Source organism: Plectropomus leopardus, chromosome 19, assembly GCF_008729295.1.
Source record: "Plectropomus leopardus isolate mb chromosome 19, YSFRI_Pleo_2.0, whole genome shotgun sequence".
NCBI classification, from domain to species: Eukaryota; Metazoa; Chordata; class Actinopteri; order Perciformes; family Serranidae; genus Plectropomus; species Plectropomus leopardus.
Window position 1 is genome coordinate 19,943,871 of NC_056481.1, and position 21,718 is coordinate 19,965,588.

At 40.6% G+C, this 21,718-nt stretch overlaps 1 protein-coding gene and 1 non-coding gene across 5 annotated transcripts in view; both read left to right on the forward strand.

Annotated features, from left to right (window-relative positions):
• Positions 1–21,718, forward strand: part of rhbdf1b (rhomboid 5 homolog 1b (Drosophila)) — a 43,558-nt gene that overhangs the window by 14,424 nt on the left and 7,416 nt on the right. Inside the window, exons 1-10 of one of the 4 annotated variants that reach the window (XM_042507677.1) lie at positions 1,447–1,542; positions 6,614–6,755; positions 8,061–8,194; positions 16,291–16,513; positions 16,929–17,135; positions 18,761–18,883; positions 20,414–20,556; positions 20,649–20,900; positions 20,980–21,091; positions 21,213–21,287. In XM_042507677.1, the coding sequence (XP_042363611.1) occupies positions 6,642–6,755; positions 8,061–8,194; positions 16,291–16,513; positions 16,929–17,135; positions 18,761–18,883; positions 20,414–20,556; positions 20,649–20,900; positions 20,980–21,091; positions 21,213–21,287 (1,383 nt within the window). In that variant the 5' untranslated portion in view covers positions 1,447–1,542; positions 6,614–6,641. Of the gene's footprint in view, positions 1–1,446; positions 1,543–6,613; positions 6,756–8,060; positions 8,195–11,379; positions 12,003–16,290; positions 16,514–16,928; positions 17,136–18,760; positions 18,884–20,413; positions 20,557–20,648; positions 20,901–20,979; positions 21,092–21,212; positions 21,288–21,718 lie in introns of those variants that run through there. The other 3 variants (XM_042507676.1, XM_042507680.1, XM_042507678.1) reach the window with 3 other exon arrangements.
• Positions 4,868–4,961, forward strand: trnai-uau. The gene is made up of 2 exons: positions 4,868–4,905; positions 4,926–4,961. It is a non-coding gene; the product is annotated as a tRNA-Ile (tRNA).

The window sequence follows — 21,718 nt, forward strand, 5'->3', positions numbered from 1 at the left end:
TATATTAAGTACGAAATGGGATGACAGTCAATTATGTTTCTTTACTTAACTTAACCTTCGTAAATTTACATTAAGAATGTAACATGACTCTGTCCCAACCAGGTTTCTTTTCCTAAAATTAACCTGCGTAACTTTACATAAAGTACGTAATGTGATGTCACCAGTTGCTAATTTGTTAGACATCATACAAACTGTTGTGCATTTTTAAAGGTCATACCTTTCTTTTATAAGGATACCTTGACAGAGAGTGCTACAAGCAGTGTGCTTGAATGAAAAGTTCATCTGGAGCAGTTTTCTTGAGGCCACAGTTGTTCAGTTTCTCATGACCACAACTTCTGAAAGCACCGCCCCGAAAAAACCTGCATTAACCCTAAAGTTAAAATGGGCCCAGTGGTGCTGTTGGACAGGTTACAGTGCCTATTAAAGCAGAGAAATACCAGTTTAATGAAGTTCAAACCTGCGTGGACTTCCTGAGTTTTAATCTGCTGCTCAGTCCCAAACCAATTAAGTTAGACGTGCTCTGGTAATTGTCAATTTTACAACAGCTTCCTCTTGAAGTGCAAAGACCGAGATTCTTCCCCTAGTATACCTCCCTCCTGCCAAACGAATATAAACATCTGTTTGGATGTGAAATTCAGCAGGAATCTGTTTTTTTTTAACAATCTGAACAAGTGAGGCCATCTTTATATACTGTCTTTATAACTTGGAAAGATTTTTGTTATAACAAAGTGTTTTCTGGGTTTTTACAAGATAAGGAGAGTTTTCAAGTTATATCTATATATTATCATTTTTGTTTACGCTTCCATAATAATGGTCTCGTGTTTGAGAAACTGAAAGACAGGGGCAGGGGGATAGGTTCAGAAAATAAAAGCAGCAAAGATTAAGTTTTGGACTACTTTACATTAACATCCATTCATTCATCCATTGAATAATAAAAATGTATGGACATGCAGTGACTGGCTGCCTCGCAGACCAGGCTCAGAAAGAAGTGTCAGGACAAGTCTCAAACTGGTGCTAAAAATATATAATAATTATAAAAAGGATAAAAAGGATCTGGTTAAGCCGCTGTTCTGCTGCTCTCCCCTATAGGCACACGAGACTGCAGCAACATTTAATGTGATACTTCTCACAAGGAAACACTTGACATTATGGGTGGCATGATTTTCTAATCTGTGGCAGATCAGTCGCAAACTGTAAAATAAAAAGCATGTACTGGTGCAGCAGTTAAGAGATTTTGTAATGACTTCCACTTCTTCCGCTTTGAGGATGTATGACTTCCTGCTGGGTGTTGATGACACCATTGCAGTGATATCGTCATCCAATCAGGGGTCAGTATGAGGCTCTGTGCACTGACAGCAGGAGTGATGTCATGTGGTACCCAGCGCAGGGATTACGGTCCCTAATCTGCCCGTCATGAAAAAGAGAGAGATCATGATCATGGAACAACAAATGTCCGATGCTGGAAACAATATGAATCAAACGGCATCTCAGCTTTGGCCGTATGGAGAACTGCAAACACCTGATGCGTGAGGCTGAAGCAAAGTGAGTGGTTACTGTATTTACTGTGTGCATGGGAGTGTGTGTGTGTGTGTGTGTGTGTGTGTGCATCATGCTTTGTATTTTATCTGAGTCTCCTGAGCATCAGCGCTGCAGAATAAGCAGGATGTGGTTCTGGATTCGCTCCGGTGAAGGTTTCTATTTACAGGGGTGTGTTTATCCTCCGTGCTTCCTCATGTGACCACAGAGACCAAAACTTCAACTTTATGGAACCTGCCTTTATGGCCAGCCTTTATGTGTGGACATGTATCAACATAAGCGTGTTAAAAATGAAAATTGAGGAGGATCACTTTGTTTAACCCCTTGACACCAAAACAAATTTGCTTGATTTCTCTCAAAAAGATGGGAGGAAGGCAATGAGCAAGGAGAGAAGGAATGACCCTAAAATGATCAAGAAAATTAGGGGAAACAAACAATGACAAAAACAAGCAAAAAAAGATAAAGTAAAAATGTGATTAAACAATTATAATAATTCTGTAACATTTAAATATGTAATTATGATAATTATAAATTTAGTTTTTGTTTTGGTTAAAGTCAGAGAAAGTCAGAGTGCTACACTTGGTAGCTTTATGTTTAAGTAAAAGAAAAAAATCATATTTAAACCTTTTGAAGCCTGAGCAACTTGGTGTTATTTCTTTCAAAAACATGAGGAAAACTTGACAAGAAAATAATAATAATAAAAAAAGTTACCTTAAAATAAGCAAATAAATAAAAGTATATAAGTATATAAAAATATACCAAGTGTAGAAAAGAGAATGACCTAAAAACATGCTTTAAAAAGTGTATATTTATTTATTTCATGTATTTGTTTCTTTCTTTCTGTAAAATAATCATAAATATAAAATTGTAATGATAAATTTATTTTTTTAAACAATTTTTTGGTCATTTTCTTGTCAAATTTTACTGATTTCTGGCAATTTGTACATTTCTTGTGTAAAAGGATGAAATGGATCATGAAAGGCCTTTAAACACAACAAAACTGATGATGATCCAGGTTTCAAAAAGTTTAACACGTTTCATTACTCTCTGTCTACTCCCTGTATTGTGGAATAACACCTGACATAGAAACTGCTGAAGGACAGGAAAAAGAGATCAAAGTGATTAAGTGCGAAACTCTAAATCCGCAGCGTCAAATTCATTTCAGACAAGAGAAATAAAAACACTGGCAGTAACCTCAGAGGCTCAGAGTGTGATGAACAGGCCAGGATGTGTTGGACAGCTTTGTTGAACTGCATGGAAACACGTGTCCAGCTCGTGCTCCTGACGTGCGCTGCTACTCCCATCTACAGCTGAGTCATCACACTATTCATTTGTCCCAACACCCGCCTTTCACTGAGAGCCACACCTGATCTGTAGGCACTGCAGCACAGCTTCCTGGGAAACGTAGGAGATCACAGTCTGAAGCACGAGGGGGGAGACACCAGTGACAAGTGGGAGAATCCAAAGGGGGATTTTTCAAGGATGTAACTGTGACTCTGTGTGTGTGTTGACATTTGGAAGCACACCCCGTTCCGTCTGTGCCAGTGTGTATCGCAAAGTCGTCCAGCTGCCGGTGTTGAATGTCTTTCAGCTCGTTTGACTCGTTTTTGGCCAGAAGTTTGAATATCGGCTCCAGCACCTCGTGCGATGGAGGGGATTATTGTTCAGCTTTATGGAAAGAGAGGGGGAGCCGGTAATTTCCCTCACAGCGATGAATGATTCACAGCTGAGATGTACGGGAGCTCCTCGTTGGTGGTCGCTCATTATGTCTCACCGTGCAGATGTTGTATTATCCAGTAATCGACCCTCCACTCCTGCTAAATCACTTCCCCTCAGCCTGAGCTGTAGCCAGACCGAAGAAAATGTTTTCTCAAGTCGAGCTGCAGCACAGACACATTTTGGACAATAATTCTGCATTTTGTAGTAAGCTTGTTCCGCTTGGTGTTTCTCGTAGCTTTATTTATATTTTTTCGGTTCTGTATCTGTGATTTTCTTAGCTCCCTCTTGAATGTGTGCCTGGTTGATACTTTTTAGTCTCTGCAGATAAATACACCACCATATACTGTTTTTTTAAGAAAAACACTGCAGAATGTTTATATTTGTGTTGGACATCAAAAATGATTTCATGCCTCTGCAGCAGCGATAGCCATGGCTGCAGGCATTATGTTTTTGTCCGTCCATATGTTTGTATGTACATCATTTTTGTGAACGCAATATCTTAAGAACGCCTTGAGAGAATTTCTTTAAATTTGGCACAAACGTTCACTTGGACTCAACGATGAACAGTTAGATTGTGTTGGTCATAGGCCAAAGGTCAAGTTTATTTTGACCTCCTCTGTCGCATTCATTGTGAGCACGATATCTCAAGAACAGCCTCCAGGGATGATTTTGTTTGTGTCAAATTAAAAAAAAAAATGACACAAACATCCACTTGGACTCAACAATGAAATGAGTACATTTTGGCGCTCAAACAGCATGTTTTTGGCCATAACTGAAGAATTTATATGCTTATTATGACCAAATTTCACACAAATGACAAACAGGACAGGAGTGGTGACATTTTATTTCCAAAAGGTCAAAGGTCAACTTCATTGTGACATCATCATATTTTCTGTCCATTACTCAGCATCGTATCTCAAGAACAGAAGGGGGGACATTTGGTCAAATACTGAATTGGTGACACTAATCTAAACTGTGCTGATTGTAGAGATTTTCTGTGTGTGAAGCGTCAGTGTTTTCACACACATGGATGGAAACTGTAAGTGAAAGTTACCACCTCCAGGCATACAACCTGGAGGTGGTAACTTTAGCTTGTTTGTGGTGGTGGTGGTGAACTCCATAGCTTCTGCACTTTATACAGTTAAGTGGGGAGCTATTAAGCGCATAATGAAGTGCAGTTGCTGCAGGAAGGGGTGAGGTTTGAGTTTGTTGGTCACCTGACCAGCAAGGCAGCTTTAATATGCAGAACGTCTCTAAAAAAGAAATGGTCATTGTTTGTGTTGGCACTTCACTGCAAACTGCCTCATTTGCACCAGTCCACTCACAGAGATGGAGAGATGTCTGGTTTATACTTCCACTGAAAGCAGGAAAACCCCTCTCACTCTCCAAATTTACCCATAAACCCATTAACCAGCAACAACAGGATGAGTGGAGGCTTTGGCTCTCTGTTCTGTGGCTTTCTCTGTTTGTGGAGTTCAGTATGAGGCTCTCTCTGTCTGTTGGTAGGTGGCCACTTGTCCTCTCTGAGTATGAGAATGTTAGTGCCATCTTGTGGTGTTATAGCTGCAGTACTGCCCTGAGAAAATACTACTCTGTTCACAGCACCACACAGGCTCCAGTGGCGCAATCGGTCAGCGCGCGGTACTTATAAGACAGTAACCTGCAGAGTGATGCCGAGGTTGTGAGTTCGAGCCTCACCTGGAGCACAGGAGTTTTAATCACAGCACATGATGAAAACATGTATATGCATCACAGCAGGTGAATTTGTCGTTCTTCAGGCACGCCGAACAAATATTAGTGCAGCTGTGGTGCTCATACACACACATTTAATCAAATCAAATTAAGGTTTGTATTAAGACAGCGCTCACTCGGAAGAGCAGGAGCCCCATATACAGAGGCTACATCCTCACCGCAGTGGCCGTGGGTTTGAGTCCAACCTCGGCCCTTGCTGCATGTCACCCCCTCTCTCCCCCTTCTACGCTTAAGCTGTCCTGTCCAAATAAATTTTTTTTTCTTTAAAAAAAAAAGGACACATTTCCACTTGTTTTTAATTAAAAGCATCTTTGTTCTAACAAATAAGCTGTTGTTCAAAATAAACAAAAAAATTGTTTCAGTCCACATCCTTTTTAACCCGCCGGCTCATGCTGTGGATTTATAACAGCACCTCCTGATTACTGCTTCATTCCTGTTGTCATGTCAGAGCATGGCTGAGTTTCACAAGTCAGATGTAGTCTTTCATATGTCTAAAACAGGCTCCAGTGGCGCAAGTGGTCAGTGCGCAGTATTTTTAAAACAGTAACCCGCAGTGTATGCCCAAGTTGTCAGTTCAAGCCTCACCTGGAACACAGGGTTTTTAACCACAGAGGATCTGTGCTGATGAATACATCTACATGCATCACAGGAGACAGAACTTGTTACTCTTCAGGGAGATTAAACAGATGTTTGTGCAGCTGTGCTGCCTCTTCCACACATTTCTTGCACCTGGATTTATATTACATTAAGGTTTATATTTAGTTGTATTCCCACATTGCAAAGTAATTAACATCCTTTCCAAATCAAAGCATCTTTGTGAAGACACTTCTTTTTTTTTAAACAAATAAGCAGTTGTTCAAAATATTTTCAGAGTCACAGCCCATTTGGCTCAGTCCACATCCTTTTTACCCAGCGGCTCATGCTGTGGATTCATAACAGCCTCTCCTGATTACTGCTTCATTCCTGTTGTCGTGTCGGAGCATTGCTTGGTTTTACAAGTCGGAGGCTCCAGTGGTTTAATCAGTCAGCGTGGAATACTTGTAAGACATTGTCCTGCAGAGCGATGCTGAAGTTGTGAGTTTGAGCCTCACCTGTAGCGCGCAAATTGTATCATAGAGCAAAAGTTCACACAAGACCAAGAGACTGGAAAATCTTCATAATCTGCAGATTTTAAGGATTGAAGCTTTCTAACTACAGCCCAGATACCTACTGTAAATAGTCTGTCTTTAATTTTTACTCATTTTAGGATTTTCTTGTAACTTTTTAATCATTTCTGTGCTCATTTTTGTGTCATTTCTGTGAAGTTGCGCATCACCTTCCCATGCTTTTGAAGAAAACAAAAAAAAAACAAGCTAGTTTGGAGAGGCTTTAAAAGGGTTAAGCATGTGGATGAATCAGTTTGTTTTTTCAGGCAGTGGATCTGTGTGAGCCCACAGCATAGGGAAATTACCGTCACACACTCTGTCAGCATCTGTAATTACTCAACAAAGCTGGTCAGTTTCTGGCAGGACAGCTCGGACAGCGCTGTTGTCCGTCATGTGTCTGTAAGTGTATTATGAGTCTGTGTGTCGTCCCTACAAACCAATTTCCTGTGTGTGTTGTGCAGCTGGCAGGCGTAGGGGGAGCTAGCGAGCATGGATGAGCCGGGCAGCAGGAGCAGCAGCCTGCAGAGGAAGAAGCCGCCATGGCTCAAACTGGACATCCCCACCATCCAGCTGACGCCGGACGACGCGCCCACACTCACCCAGGTAAACACAAGCAGAGTTTGACAGAAAAGTCTTTACCGGAGTATTTTTGAAGACCCTGACACACCAAAACAACAAAGAAGTAGTGGTAATGAAACTGCTGTGTCACTTCATGTCTGGTGTAAGGATTCACTCCTGATTTCTAAAGAAATATTTCCACTATAACTGATTACCTAATTTAAAACAAAACACGCAGCTTTTTCTGTGACTGCTTCACAATGAAAGCCACCCTGTGAAAACATGGATATGTTTTCGGCGCTGTACATTTCATACGTACTCTGCGCTTTACTTGGTACCTTTGTCCAGGTGTTTAGTTTTTTTTTTTCTTCTTCTTCTTTTGTTTTTTCTTGCTTTTTTCCACAAATTTATGCTGTTCGACTTCTTGGTCAAAGCCCAGCACGGGGACTGTGGAACATGCGCAGAAAGCAAAGGCCAGTTCCGATCCTGTTGAGGCGTATAAATTATTTAATTAATAAAAAATAATTTAAGTCGAACTAACATGTTTGAATGTATTTTAAAAGTCCAGTTTTAGTCGGACTAACACAATAATTATACTTATTCTAACATCATGTAAACGTCCTGAGTGTGGCTGAGATAGTTTCATGTCAACCCCTTGTGCATGTGAAGGGAAATTAATTCTTGTGCAATGGCAGATCCCACCACAAACAGGGAACACTATAACTCAAAGAGGTGATTAAAGAATGTAAACACATTAAAAGGCAGCTATGGAAAGGGTGGGTGCATAATGATTATAAAAAAAAAATGTGTTTTTATGTGGTGAAAATATTCACAGTTTGACCATAGATGTATGAAGAGATCTGGATACAGCGTTCGAGATGGGTTTATTCCTATGAAAGTTGCTCAGTGGCACATGCAGCCAAATAAGTTCTATATATGTGTTATGAAATTACCCAAAGAGCAGACTAGAGGGGCTACTTCCTGTCTGGCGCTCCGCTAACTTAAATGGGGATAAAATAATTCAATGATACAGCTCTTCCATGCTTTTCAAATGCTATCGAACTGAAAAGATCAAATCACGATAGAGAAAGGAGTCACTCCATTAAAAAAAATGTATCGACTGATTTACAGATGACTCTTTCACAATGTCAGTCAACGGGATGCCGCAGGGAAGTTGTAATTCCACTGTTTGGCCACCATGAAAATTGGCTTTAAAGTCTGGTCCACTTCTTTGGGGGATCTGCCTTACACTTGACTTACACTGACTTAGTTTACATTTACATAAAGAGGCACAAAGGACATCAACTGTGTTTGTTTGTTTGTGTGTGTATGTGTGTGTGTGTTTTGCAGCCTGTAAAGCGTCTGCGTAGCGTCAGCATGCCCAGTGAAAATCCGCAGACCTGCATCGCTGCCTTGGAAACTTCAAACAACTACCTCAGACCTCCTCCAGAGAGACTGCCTTCCTTCACACAGTCCATCAAAAGGTCAGACACACACAGACACAGAAACACACACACACACACACACACACACACACACAAACTCATAGGCGTTCTCTTCTTTCCTCTCTGCTGATTTCATCCAGCTGCTAATTTCTCATGACTTCGGTCTGTCGTTTACTTTCTGACCCTAATAACTCTTCTGCACTAATAAAACCAATTGAAGCTGCAGCCTCCTTTCTGATTAAAAACTAACTAATCTTCCTCTCTTTTTCTTCTCTTGTATTTCCTTTTCTTTGATTTCCCCTTCTCCTTCCTTCATCCTTTGGCCTCCCTGTCCTTTCCTCTACACGCTGCTCCCTGGGTTAAGTGAGAAAAGGGTTCGTTTTGAGCGGGTCAACACGGTTCCCCCAAAGGGCCAGAGGGAGCCCAGGAGGGTGTCCACCGTCCGGAGGCGCTCCTGCATCCCCAAAATACTGAGCCGACGGCGTTCGTCTATACCCAAACAGATCATCAGGTACAGGAGAGGAGGAGCAGGGAGGGAAGAAGCTAAGAGCAGCAACATGAAGGGAAATTTACATCTCAAACAGCATGTCATTAAAAATGATTTTTGGCGTACTCTGAAGCTATCTCAGTGTTTAGAACTGGATGAGTGGAGTTCAAGACCCACCAGTTCAACAGCAATGACAGTCAAATCAGTAGCAACTAAATTAAAATTCTAGTGTTGAGCCAAACGTTTCCAAAGATATCAAATATGTGAGGTTTGTTTTGTTCTTTATTTTTTATTAATACACAAGACATTGAGAATATTTTAAGTTAATGGAAGGAAGTATACACAAACTAGGAGCATAAAAAATGTTTCTTTACACTCCATAAGTTATCTGAACTCTGTACATTACTTACTTTTTGAGATATGCTTATTTTTATGAGCAGAGTGCAAAGGCGCCGTGGCTCCAAACCTCTGGAGCCACAGACACGGAAAACAGAAACCTTCGCTTTCTGCTGCAAATATAGTGTCATAAGCATATTAACTGAGTTGGGATGAGAACATGTTGAGTCGTCAGACATTTTCAGAACATATAAAACAGAGTTTGACACAAGGTAGGATGAGGAACAGTGAAAACATGCAAAACATTACAACACTTTGTTCCCCTTTATGTCTGTGTTGCACAAAAGTCTTGTCAGCCTGTCGCAGTCTCTTTGTGCCACGTATGTGAGGCTTTGAACACGTAAGCTCTCACACACACGCTGTGTATCAGTGTAAATTCAGGTGGCATTCAGGACTGCATGGTTTGAGGCAAACAAAATAACACAATTATTCACTCTGACCTATCTCTGTGCCTCACGCGGCTTGTGGTTTACATCAAAGCGTGTGACTGAATGTAAATGTTTGAACGCAGGGGCCAAGACTCGAACCTGGAGACAGCGTCTTCAAAGGAGTGTCTTAATGTCTTATCACGCTGAGGTTTACTCGCCTTGCATGTGTGTGTGTTAGGGAATTAATGCGTTTGATGTTTATGAGAGAATAATGGGATTTAGAGAAAGTGTGTGTGTAGAGGAGGTTAACTGAGGTTCTTCAGAAGAGTGCACAAATGCCGAATAAATCAAATAAAGTGTGTGTCAGAGGATGATCTGCTGCAAACTTGGAGGGTAACCGTGAGGACACCCCCATGTTCACTATCTGGTTGACCACAAAAGAGTCATTTTTCATGCTAAAGTCCGAGTGAAGCAAACATAACTATGTGTAAAGTCACACCAAAGAAAAATGTGTTATGACCCAGAATCTCAAAGTATGTAACATTTGGTTTTAAAACAGTGAAAACCTGAGCAGTATTCTTCTCTGAGACGCTGGGGAGTAAGTCCTCTAAAGGAGCTAAAACTAAGTTACAATTAAGTTAAGTTAACATTAGAGCTCATAGCTTAATATTATACATAAAAGTTGTTCTGTTTTTTGAATGAACATCTCTGTTAAGTTCCACAATGATATGAAGACAAGCAGAAAATCAGTCACTAACGTACCTTTCGCTGCTAATGAGAGTCTTTGCTGTGGATTGTGCTTCATCTTTAAGGAAATTTGCTTCAAGCTACTGAGTTAGCTGCTAACGAGTCAGGGGACATGTGTGCTTTGTGCTACAGGTTAAGCTGCTAACAAGAGTCGGTAGCTTTGTGGTGGTTTGTTCTTCGGCTCAGGGTACACGTGTGCTTTGTGCTACTGTATTAGCTGCTGTAACAAGAGTCTGTAGCTGTGTGGTGGCTCTTGCTGTGGCTTAGGGAAATTTTTGTTGTGCCTTTAAGTTAGCTGCTAACGAGAGTCTGTACCTGCTTGGCGGCTTGTTCTTTGGCTCGGGTGAAATTTATGTTGCGGTCCTGAGTTAGCTGCTAATGAGAGTCTGTACTTTTGTAGGTTTGTTCTTCTGCTCGAGGGACATGTGCTTTGTGCCACAGAGTTAGCTGCTAATGAGAATCTGAAGCTTTGTGTTGGCTCATGCTTTGTCTTGTAGGAAATTTGTTTTGTTCTTCTGAGATGGGTGCTGCAGCTTGTTTTTTGAGTCAGGAGACATGTGTGCTCTGTGCTACTGGTTAAGCTGCTAACGAGAGTCTGTAGCTGGTCGGCAGCTCATTTTTTGGCTCGGAGGACAATTGCTTTGTGCTACTTAGTTAGCTGCAAATGAGAGTCTGAAGCTTTGTGGTGGTTTGTTTTTCGTCTCAAGGGCCGTGTGTGCTTTGTGCTACTGGTTAAGCTGCTAATGAGAGTCTGTCGACCTGCAGGGATTTGTTATTTGCTTTTATATAGGAGGGGAGGGATCTTGTTAGTGATGGCTGCAGAGCTTTATTGAGCAGGCTGCAAATTGCAGTACTACACAGTTCACAGTCTTTTCATGTGTTATCAATAAGTATTTTCCAGAATGTATGATGTGTTCAGAAAGTGAATGACTGATTGTGCTTTACCTGGCCTTTAGGGAGCTGTTAATTTTGACAGATGAAGCCACAGAGTTAATCATTTATCTCACTCCCACTGATGAATGTAATGATGGTGTTTGAGCTTAAGTTCACACGCTTTGTTGGACTTGTTGTAACCGCTGACGGGACTAGAAGGTGGGGTGTGTGAGTGTGTATGTGTTCAGGCATGTCCCTCTGTCTCTCCTCCCTCCTCATGTGTGTCCCATCCTCCTTCTTATCTCCCACTTCCTGTGGCGTGCTGGTGTTTAGACACAGTCAGACCGGGACAGAGAGAGAAGGAGCTCATTGATAGTGATAGTTGGGGCTCTGAATGAAGGGGGGGGGCATTCAGTTTGACGAGGACCAGAGCTGCTGTCGTCTTTGCCCAGTAGGTCACATCCTTTTACTGTCAAGCAGGGATACTGGGAGGCCTGCCAGATGCGGACACACTCACACACTCTCTCACACACTTTGGGGAACTTGTGTTTGTGTGCTGGTGACACAATGTCAGGAAATTTAAGACCCTCCGAGCGAGTCCAGCTGGTGGAAGACTCTCATCATAGGGATCATATTCCCGTCTGAGCGAGGGGATCAGCGCCAGCTTTCCTCTAACCTCCGCTTGACCAGGAGCTCACTGAGCAGGACTCAGAGTCTGTACATGTGCTGATCATCCTTGCTTTGTGTAACAGCGAGTGTTACACAGTTCTGTTGGCCTGGATACATCAGGAAATCCCCTTATGGAACTCTGTATCTGCGGAGGATCAGTCCAGAGGATCAGGGTTTAGTGGTGGTCCAAGGGGACGTGGGGACAGTATGTTAGTGATGCTGGTGATAGAGGCAATGCAGCTCCACAGTCCCTGCCCCCCTTAGGTATGACCCAGACCCTGACCCCCTCCTGGAGCTCTCTGGACAGGTCAGTGCAGATTGAAATGTTGATGTTTTTTAATTATTGTGGAGGGATTAAAGGCAGTGGTGCAAAGTAACAAATTGCATTTACTGAAGTTCATAAGTACCATAAGTTCCATTTTCTGTTTCTTTTCAGTTTTACTCCTCTCCATCCTGGAGGCAGATACTGTACTTTTACTCCACTATGTTTACAAAATAGCTTTAATCACTAATAACTTATAAATAATTATGTATATTATGGATTAAGCGACACAATATAAATAAACTAATTCAAATGAGTAACACTTTTACAAGCTGCAACATTCAAGTCATGAACACATGAAGTATTTATAATTTGATTGGTTTTTTTTAAAAAAAAAGAAGAGTAAAAAGTACACTAGAAAATCATTATAAATGTAGTTCTTACCTAGCTTTTTTCTTTTCTCCCCTAGACATTTCCCTGGCTTTTTAAACAACAATTTCCTAAATGTACTAATTCTTTGCAATTTGTGGAACATTTCTTACCAAGTTGCTCAATTACTTTCTTTCTTTCTTTATGTATTTATTTATTTTTTATAGTTTTAAGGTTTTATACTTGTTTATACTTTTATCACTTGTGACTTGCAAAGAAATGACTTGGTCCCACCACTAGTATGTAGTATTCAGATACTTAAAGGAATAGTTTGGCATTTTTGAAATATGTTTATTTGCTTGCTTACAATGAATTAGATAATAAGAGTGATGGAACTCAACACCAACGAAACACCACTCAAAATACCAATACTACACCATAAAGATATTTCAAAATTCCTGCATTTAAAATGTTACCCAAGTATTAGTATTAACAGAAAAAAATCACAAGTAAAAGTATGCACTATACTGTGTGTTTCTGTATGCCTTAACTGTATATGAAGGCGTTAGGATGTAGTAATGTAGCTCAGTGTAGTTGTAATGTAGTTCATTGTGGAGCTAGTTTGAACTTCTTCAGAAATTGGTTGTGATATTATAATCAATAATGGGCATTTTTGCACGTGATATCTGAAACTGAAGCTGTTTGATAAATGAAGCAAAGTAAACAGAACAAAAGTGCCAAGGAAATTAATCAGAAGTATAAAGAAGCATAAAGTTTTAATTGGAAGAATGTAAAATTTGTATTTCATTATCATACTCTGAAAATATATTTAGTTATGTTACAACATTGTCTCAAATTAGTTATTTGTTTTTATAAAATATGACATCATAAAAAATATTCCCTTTTATAGTATATTTATTTATAAATACTGCTAAATGGAGGGGATGGCTGCCAACCACATTCATTGTAATCTAACATGCAATGGCAATAAAACATCTGATTACACTACAGTGTTTGATTTAATTGAGGGCTGAAGCCAATAATTCACAACAATCTGGATTTTAAATTTGGATATCTAAAGAGATGCCCCTTGAAAGTCGGAGATTCAAATCATAAGTCAAAGACCCCTCAGTCAATTGAGATTACTTCAAGTCAAACAGTTGTTTTTTCCTGTACAATGTACACCTGGAGAGGTTTTGGTACCCAGATTTTGCTGCGGAGTGAGTGCTCTTGACTTTCTCACGACTCTTTGGTACAGGGAGCTGCAGACAAGCAGACAGCAGCACAGAGGAGGAGAGACTTACAAACTTCTGCTTAGAGGTGTTGAATTTGCAGCTCACTGCAACCTAAAACAAGACAGTCTCTGGCATTTGTTCGATATCCAGTGTTGCCAAAAAATGTTCTTGCACACTTATGACCCGTGGTTAGCATAATTAGCTTGTTTACTATATTACGTGAACATACCAAGGAGCTTATTAGAACTTTAAAACTTTGTATGGAAAACAAAACCAATCGTCAAACAGCCAAATCCGATTCAACTGAAATTATACTGAGTTAGGTCCAGCCCTGATATTTTTTTTGCCCAAAAAGACAAATATTTTGACTTTCTGTATGAGTTTTCTTTTTGTCAGGGGTGAAACAGAAACTAAAATGCCCACTTTAGTTTCTGAAATAATGAACTTAATTCCAGCGTTCAGCCTTACTTTAGGGCAGGGAGACCATCTTTACCTGTTCAGTGATGGTGAATCTGACATTTGTTCCCTTAGATGAGGAATTCCCTCACGAAACAGAAGTTAAGTAACATTCTCTATTTGCGCTGCAGTGACAGTATGTGTTTTGATTTGCCCCTGGGCCTTTTTCTCCCTGATGAGATGAGCGCTGTCTCAGCCTGTAATTACTCTGCAGTAGATTGCTGCTCGTTGTGTACCAGCCTTCCCTCGAGGATAGGAAACGTAATTCATGTGGCTTCACATCAGCTTTAATCTTTGATGGGTTTGTGCTGTCGTCAACCAGTCGTGAATATTTTATTTATGGTTTTGTGTGGGCGAATATGATGCGTGTCATTGCATGTGTGCGCACAGACAAACAGCCGCTTATCTAAACAAACACAAACAAATGTCATCAATCTTGAAAACAGGCGTTGAATCACAACGTGGGCGAGTTTGCATTTACCGTAAGTAGTGGATGACCTGTACTTAACAAAGATTGTGTTTTCGTATTCTCACTCCTTCTTACAGTCAGAGGCCCGGTCTGACTCCTGTCTCTCTGAGACATTCCTCTGTGGAAGAACAATCAGGGCTGCGCCGCCCCCTCCCTGCCCCTGTGCAGCCTTAAAAGGCTTCCCCAGCTGGCGTGTTGTCTTGATGATGAGGGCCGTGTGTTTATTACTGAGTGTCCTGCTCTCCAAACAGTTTCCCCATCATGACCTCCCCCTCCTGAGCGGTTAACACACAGCCGGGAACGCAGAAACTGTTTCAGTGGAAAACATGGGAGCTGCATGTACAAACACACAGAGAGTCACTTCACGAACATCTGCCTCTTTACTGTCGACTGAACGGAGGGCAGCAGGTCGTGTGAGGATCAACATGGTATTTTGTATTCAGGCTCACTAAGCTGCAGTGTCCATGCAATCAGACATGCACACAGAAAGAGAAAGATAGAAAATGGGGTGAATCAGGGTTCATACTGGCATGAAAACCTCCAAAAGTCACAGAACTTGCAAATAGCAATGTCAAAGCCTGGAAAAGTTTTGGAAAATTAAAAATATTAGGGCTCTAACAGTTAATGCATCAATTGCAATGCGATTAAGGTCCGGCAGTTTTTGAAAAGCCTTGGATGAATCTGTTTCACAAAACTGTATAAAAAGACATGATGTGTTCAAGGTCTGTCTGAAATTTGAAAATCCAACAATGATTTATGTTTTTACAGTTTCTTGCTTATGTTAGCCATCCTGCCACTCCAACAAGGGCTCCTATGTGATCTTATCCTTTTCTGAAACTTTGTAATCCAGCCCTGAACAACAGTTTCTTTTTGCAGACTTAAAAATAAATAAGATCCATAGTGATAAATCAGACAGTGAATGTAAAAGTAAGAGTTGAAAAATGGTTGGTAAATTTTCCCTTAGTGTAAGTGGCTCAAAATGGTCATAGTTTCTGTTGATGTTGTTTTTACATTTTTCTATTAAATATAATAACCCCTTAAAATTGGGGCATATTGACTTGATTTCTTTTAAAAACAGGAAGAAGGCAATGAGCAACAAAAGAAGAAATGGCCCAAAAAATAGAAAGAATACTTTTTTCCTAGCTTTTTCAAAATAATTTTCTAAATCTACTAATTTCATGGACCATTTCTGACAAAGTTGCTCATATCCTTTTTTTGCCATGTTTTTGAAAGAAACTGCAATACTTTGCTCTGAGTTCAGAAGTTTAAATACTTGTGAAGGCCTCTGAAAGCAGCATAAGAAAAGTGAAGTCGCTCCAGTTTTCAAAGGGTTAAACTATGCATTTTGGCTTTATATTTAAAAGGTAAGGTACCAAAGAGAAAAGGTGCAAGGTTCCAAATTTAAAGATGCTCTGTGTCTTTTTACAGTGATGGTTCTCTTCATTGGTGTAGACAAGAAATCAACAAATGAACCAATTAAACAGCCAGCTAACCCCCAACAATCAATGCAGTCAGTCAAGTAATCAATATATTGATCTGTTAATCAGGAGGGATGTAAGGCTCAATCTGTCAAAGACTATTCAGTGTGTGTGTCGGGATACTCAGAATTTTCCTGGCTTGCAGAAACAACTTGAGGCAGTGTTGTTTTAGAGTAATAAAATGAGACAGGCTATAATTTTTTTCATGCTCTTTCCAGGTAAAGTGAGAATTAGTTTGCTTTCTTATGCACGCCTCCTGGATCAAACGACAAGTAGCACAATTTAGTTTTCACTTCCTTGCTAACATGAGTGCGCCCTCTCTGCAGGGGTACGGCCGACTGGTTCGGGGTGAGCAAAGACAGCGACAGCACGCAGCGATGGAGGAGGAAGAGCCTGCAGCACTGCAGCCATCTATACGGCGGTCTGAAGCCGCAGGTGATGAGGGAGATGGAGCTCCACAGCCAGGACAACCTTTCCCTGGCCAGCACTGAGACCCCTCCTCCCCTCTACCTCCCTCCCCACCACCCCAGTCACCATGGCATGCAGAGGGTAGGCCGGCGCCGGGGGCCCGTTACAGGGATGGAGAAAGAGATGGGATCGTTATTCACCTTTTTCCTCTTATTCTCACATTCCGGCGCTTGCTTCACGTCTTTGCTTTGCTGTCTTGTTGAGGTTTTGGTTGATGGTTTTTGAAGCTTTGAGGCAAATTTTTTGAGCAATTAATTAAGAAATGAAATTTCCCACATTTTTGTGTCTAAAACCTGCTAATTAAGCACTTTTGCCTGAAGAAGCTCTCCAAAACCTTGTGCATCACTCTAACCCTGGTACAAATGTGTGTTATCCTGCTTCTCACTTTTTTGTCGCTGTGTCTCTACCTTTTTTTGTGGCTTGACAACTGAGTATAAAAAAAAGCTGTGGTGAATGAACACATGCATATTGTGTGTGTGTGTGTGTGTGTGTGCAGATCGTAGACCCCCTGGCCCGGGGTCGTGCCTTCCGCATGGTGGAGGAGGTGGACGGCGTCAGCGTCCCGCAAACGCCCATCACGCCCGGCACTGCCTCCCTCTGCTCCTTTTCCAGCTCTCGCTCCGCCCTCAACCGGCTGCCACGACGACGCAAACGGGAGTCTGTGGCAGTCATGAGTCTGAAGGCTGCAGCAGCACTAATGAAGGTCTTTGTTTATTTTTTTTTTTATTTATGAAGCAAATCTAAGTTACCAAATATTTTGAGCTTTGCATAATCTGTGCTTCAAACTCTTGTTGCTTTTTTAAATTTCAAACTAGCACCCAAATACCCCTTTGCCCCATGATGCCCAAAGTGCCCTTCTATTAAGATGCATTTAATGTTTTTTTTTTGTTAAGATGTGCCTGTGATCCTCATCAAAAAGAACATTTAACAATCAACAATAAAATTATGTAGAAATAAAATTAGTTAGAAATAAAATTATGTAGAAATAAAATTAGTTAGAAATAAAATTATGTTGAAATAAAATTAGTTAGAAATAAAATTATGTAGAAGTAAAATTAGTTACATATAAAATTAGCTAAAAATAAAATGACGCCGTCAAGCCAGCCACCGCTTTGATTTTGATGCTTGTCTATTCGTGGTGGGTGGTATGGGTGCTTTGATTGGCAAAAAAGGACAAAGAAAGGCATGTATTTCAGCCATAATTTCTCATTTTTGAAATATACCAAGTAAAACAACATTATTTTGCAATTTATATGGAATCCAATCATAATGTGAAGTTATTTTACTGTATTGATTTTTCTTTAATTTAGAAAAGGAAGCTCCAGCATTAAAATATCATCAAATATTCCTGTTTGACCTTTCATGAAAACCTTTGTTTGCTGAAGTTTCTAATAGATTAAAACTACACAATATATCACATTCTTAATTCATAATCGTATTAATAATTTCCTTATGTTTCAACTGTCATTAAAAAAAATCTTGTTCCATGTGCCCCTTTTTAATGTTGAGCACCTGCCCCTTTAAAGGTCTCTGCACAGCCCTGCTGCTGCCACCTCCTGTTGTTCTGAAATTGAGATTTCTTGTCTTTTCTGCACAATGTGAATACACTTTGGGACCGACTGTAAGTGTGCAATACAAGGCACCTGTACTCTATTCTAGGAAAATAGCTAGATCATTATCGTCAGTCTGAAACAGACTCGTTTTCTCCGTATAGGAGATTGAGTTCAGGATTTATGAACGCTTTACACTTTTATTAGGTTTAGTTATAGTTAGAAAATGCTATGTTTTTATGCACATGCACACACTTTAATCTCCTTTATGTGATGCTGTGATGAGATTCCTAGAAAAATGTCATTTGTTATATTCTGATTTGTGATGAATGGATGGTTTTTATCTGTGTGTTTATGTGTGTGTACGCATGTTATATAAAATATGAGATCAGCTCGTCTTAGTGCAGATTAAACTCAGGAGTAATATCTTACAGTACAGATGACTCTCACTATGTGGCTACAGACTCGCCCGTGTAAAGGGATAAATGGATGTTCAGTGAGAGTATCTGCTGGTGTGTGTTGTGTTAGTGTGTGTTGCGTGGGGGTTACTGGGTCTCCGCAGCAGATGGTCTGTGATAAAACACACTGACTGCTCAGCTATCTGCTGGATCAGGGTATTCCACAAGTGCAGAGCTAATCCACCGACGCACAACCATCATTAAGGAGGTAGCACGCTCACACAGGGAATTCCCCCGGATAAACTGTCAGGCATCACTGCACCTCAGCCTGTTGATGATAATATTGTTGATGTTTGTGTTTGTGTGATTGTGTTTATCAGGGCCGAACGTTAGGCGACAGCACCACCGGGCGATGTCGCAGACGGAGTTTTATGCCCCCTAGTTTCTTTGAAGATGAAACGGTGGACTTCGCTGATGATCTGGACACGTCCTTCTTCACCAGAGTGAGCAGACGACACATCTCCACGCACTGTCGGGACGACCTTAAATTATGAATAAATACACATTGAGCAGAAATTGAAAAGCAACACTTTTTTGCTCCCATTTTCACAGGTTTAAGTTAAAGATTTAAGACCTTTTTGGCACTTAATAGATATTTTTCTCTCAAATACAGGCTGCAAGAAAAGCCAATCTTCAATGTTATTTCCCTGGATTTGGCACTACATCCAACCGACCTCACCATGTAAAATTTGGAGTTTGATCACACACTACAGTGCCACAGATGGGGTGTGTCACTGGATGCTGAATGCAGGAATGCCCACCAGAGCTGTTGCTTGTTGACTGAATGGTTATTTCACTACCATAAGACATCTAAAATGTCGTTTCCTTGAATTTGGCAGTACATCCAATCAGCATCACAGTCCTACAAGTCGGTTACGATGATGAACTGCTGTCAGATTCAGACCTTAGTGAGCATGATGAGCAGATGAGCTTCACTGAGATGTTTTCTGACCGTTTGTGCTGAAATTCTTCGGTCCTGCAAACTAATCATTGCATCTGCTGTAGCCGCTATCAGACGATCTTACGGGTGAAGACATTGTGGAGGTCCTGAGCTGATGTGGTTGCATGTCGTCTGCAGTTGTGAGGCTGGTTGGATGTACTGCCAAATTCAGGGAAACATAATTGGAGACGTCTTATGGTAGTAAAATGAGCATTGGGTTCATGATCAACAGCTCTGGTGGAAACTCCTGCAGTCAGCAGCAAATGGCACGCTCTGTTTGTGGCACTGTTCTGTGTGATCACACCTCACTTTTTATAGTGTCCTTTTCTTGCGACCATCCCAAGGCACACCTGTGTAGTAATGATGCCTTTTAAGCCGTTAGAACTTGGATCGACATTACTTTTGTTGTGCTGCGTTCAGTTGCCTTTAATAAGCATTTAAACCTCTGGAACCTGAGAAAATTGGTTTGATTTCTTTTGATAATACGTGAAAGAGCAACTTGTCAAGAAATGTCTGGCAGATTGCAAAAAAATTAGTAAAAAGTGACAAGAAGGTGACTTGAAAATGAGCTGTGCGGCGATTATAAGATATTATCAAAAAATTGGGGAAAATGTCCAGAAAACTATATTTATAATTATTATAATTATATATTTTAACCTATATATATGGTCATGTATAATTGTTTACTAATTTCTTAAAAATTTTCAGCCATTTTCTGTTTAAGCTGCTCATTGTCTTCTCTCCATGTTTTTGAAAAAAATCAGACTAATTTGCTGAGGTTTGAACCACTGAAAAATTAAAGCAAAAATAAAAGTGTTGCATTTGAATTCTTGTTTAGTATGACATTACATTCAAAACACTTTTTGAAACACTCAAAAATAAGTCATTATTTATCTCCAACAGCGTGCACACTAAAGGCAAGCCACTGATGTCGTGGTTTCCTGAGAAAACACTATATGACATATTTTACTGGCTCTCTGTCGGGACATTTTGCAGCTTTGAATTCCTACTAACTCAGCTCTAATCTGTGTAGGACGGCCTGCAGGATGAGCTGTCCAGCTATGCCGACGAAGTTTTTGAGACGCCATCGGAGGCCGACCTCAAACAGCTGGATGAGAGCGAGCTCACAGGAAGTGCGCTGGATAAGAACGAGCTGGAGAGGAGTCATCTAATGCTGTGAGTTTACATGTTTTACGTGCACACACGAAGCTCGATGAAACTTTTGCATCATGTAGATACTATTACTACTTTTATGATATCATGTCCAGGCCCTTGGAGAGAGGATGGCGGAAGGCCAAAGACGGCTCTCTGGTCCAGCCTAAGGTGCGCCTGAAACAGGAAGTGGTGAGCGTCAACCATCAGCAGCGTGGACAGAGGATCGCGGTTCCTGTTAAGAAGCTGTTTGCCAGAGAGAAGAGGCCGTACGGGCTCGGCATGGTTGGCCGTCTCACAAACCGGACGTACCGCAAACGCATCGACAGCTTTGTCAAAAGGCAGATTGAGGACATGGACGATCACAGGTGAGACAGCTGATTCCTTTATTCCTTTTTGCCAGTGTCTCAGATGATGGAGCCTGAATTGTCCTTCTGTCCTCCTCAGACCTTTTTTCACCTACTGGATCACATGTGTCCATCTGCTCATCACCATCCTGGCCGTCACCATCTACGGCATCGCCCCCGTGGGCTTCTCACAGCATGAGACTGTCGACTCTGTAAGGACATTTTAAGGACAGTTTATACAAATACTATAGTGACTTCACTGGTGTATTGTCAGTGAATTATTTTCCTTTGAAAATTTTTTAGTAAAACTGCTTTTTGTCTCTTTTTTTTTAGGTGTTGAGGAACAAGGGAGTTTATGAAAACGTGAAGTTTGTGCAGCAACAAAACTTCTGGGTGGGTCCGAGCTCAGTAAGTATGTTTTATCTTTTATTTACCATCCTCTTTCTGTAAATGTGCTTTAACATCTGGATCGACGTCAGTTTTCTCGTGCTGCATTCAGACGCCTTTCACAAGGATTTGAACCTCTGAAACCTAAAAAGAAGCAATAATCTGACTAATTTCAGAAACACAGGGAAAAACATAAATAAATGTCCTGTAAACTGAAAAAAAAAACAAGAAAAACGTGACAAGAGAATGTCACACAAACAAAATTTTGTAGCTTTTTTGGGGGGTAATTATTATTATTATTTTTTTGTTTGTTTACTTCTCTTTCTTTGTTGAAATTATTCTCAGGTAATTTTCTTGTAACGTTTTATCCATTTCTTGCAAATTTTTGGGGCTGTTTTTTGTTGCTCATTGCCCTTTTTTCATGTTTTTAAAAGAAAATCAAGCCAGTTTGC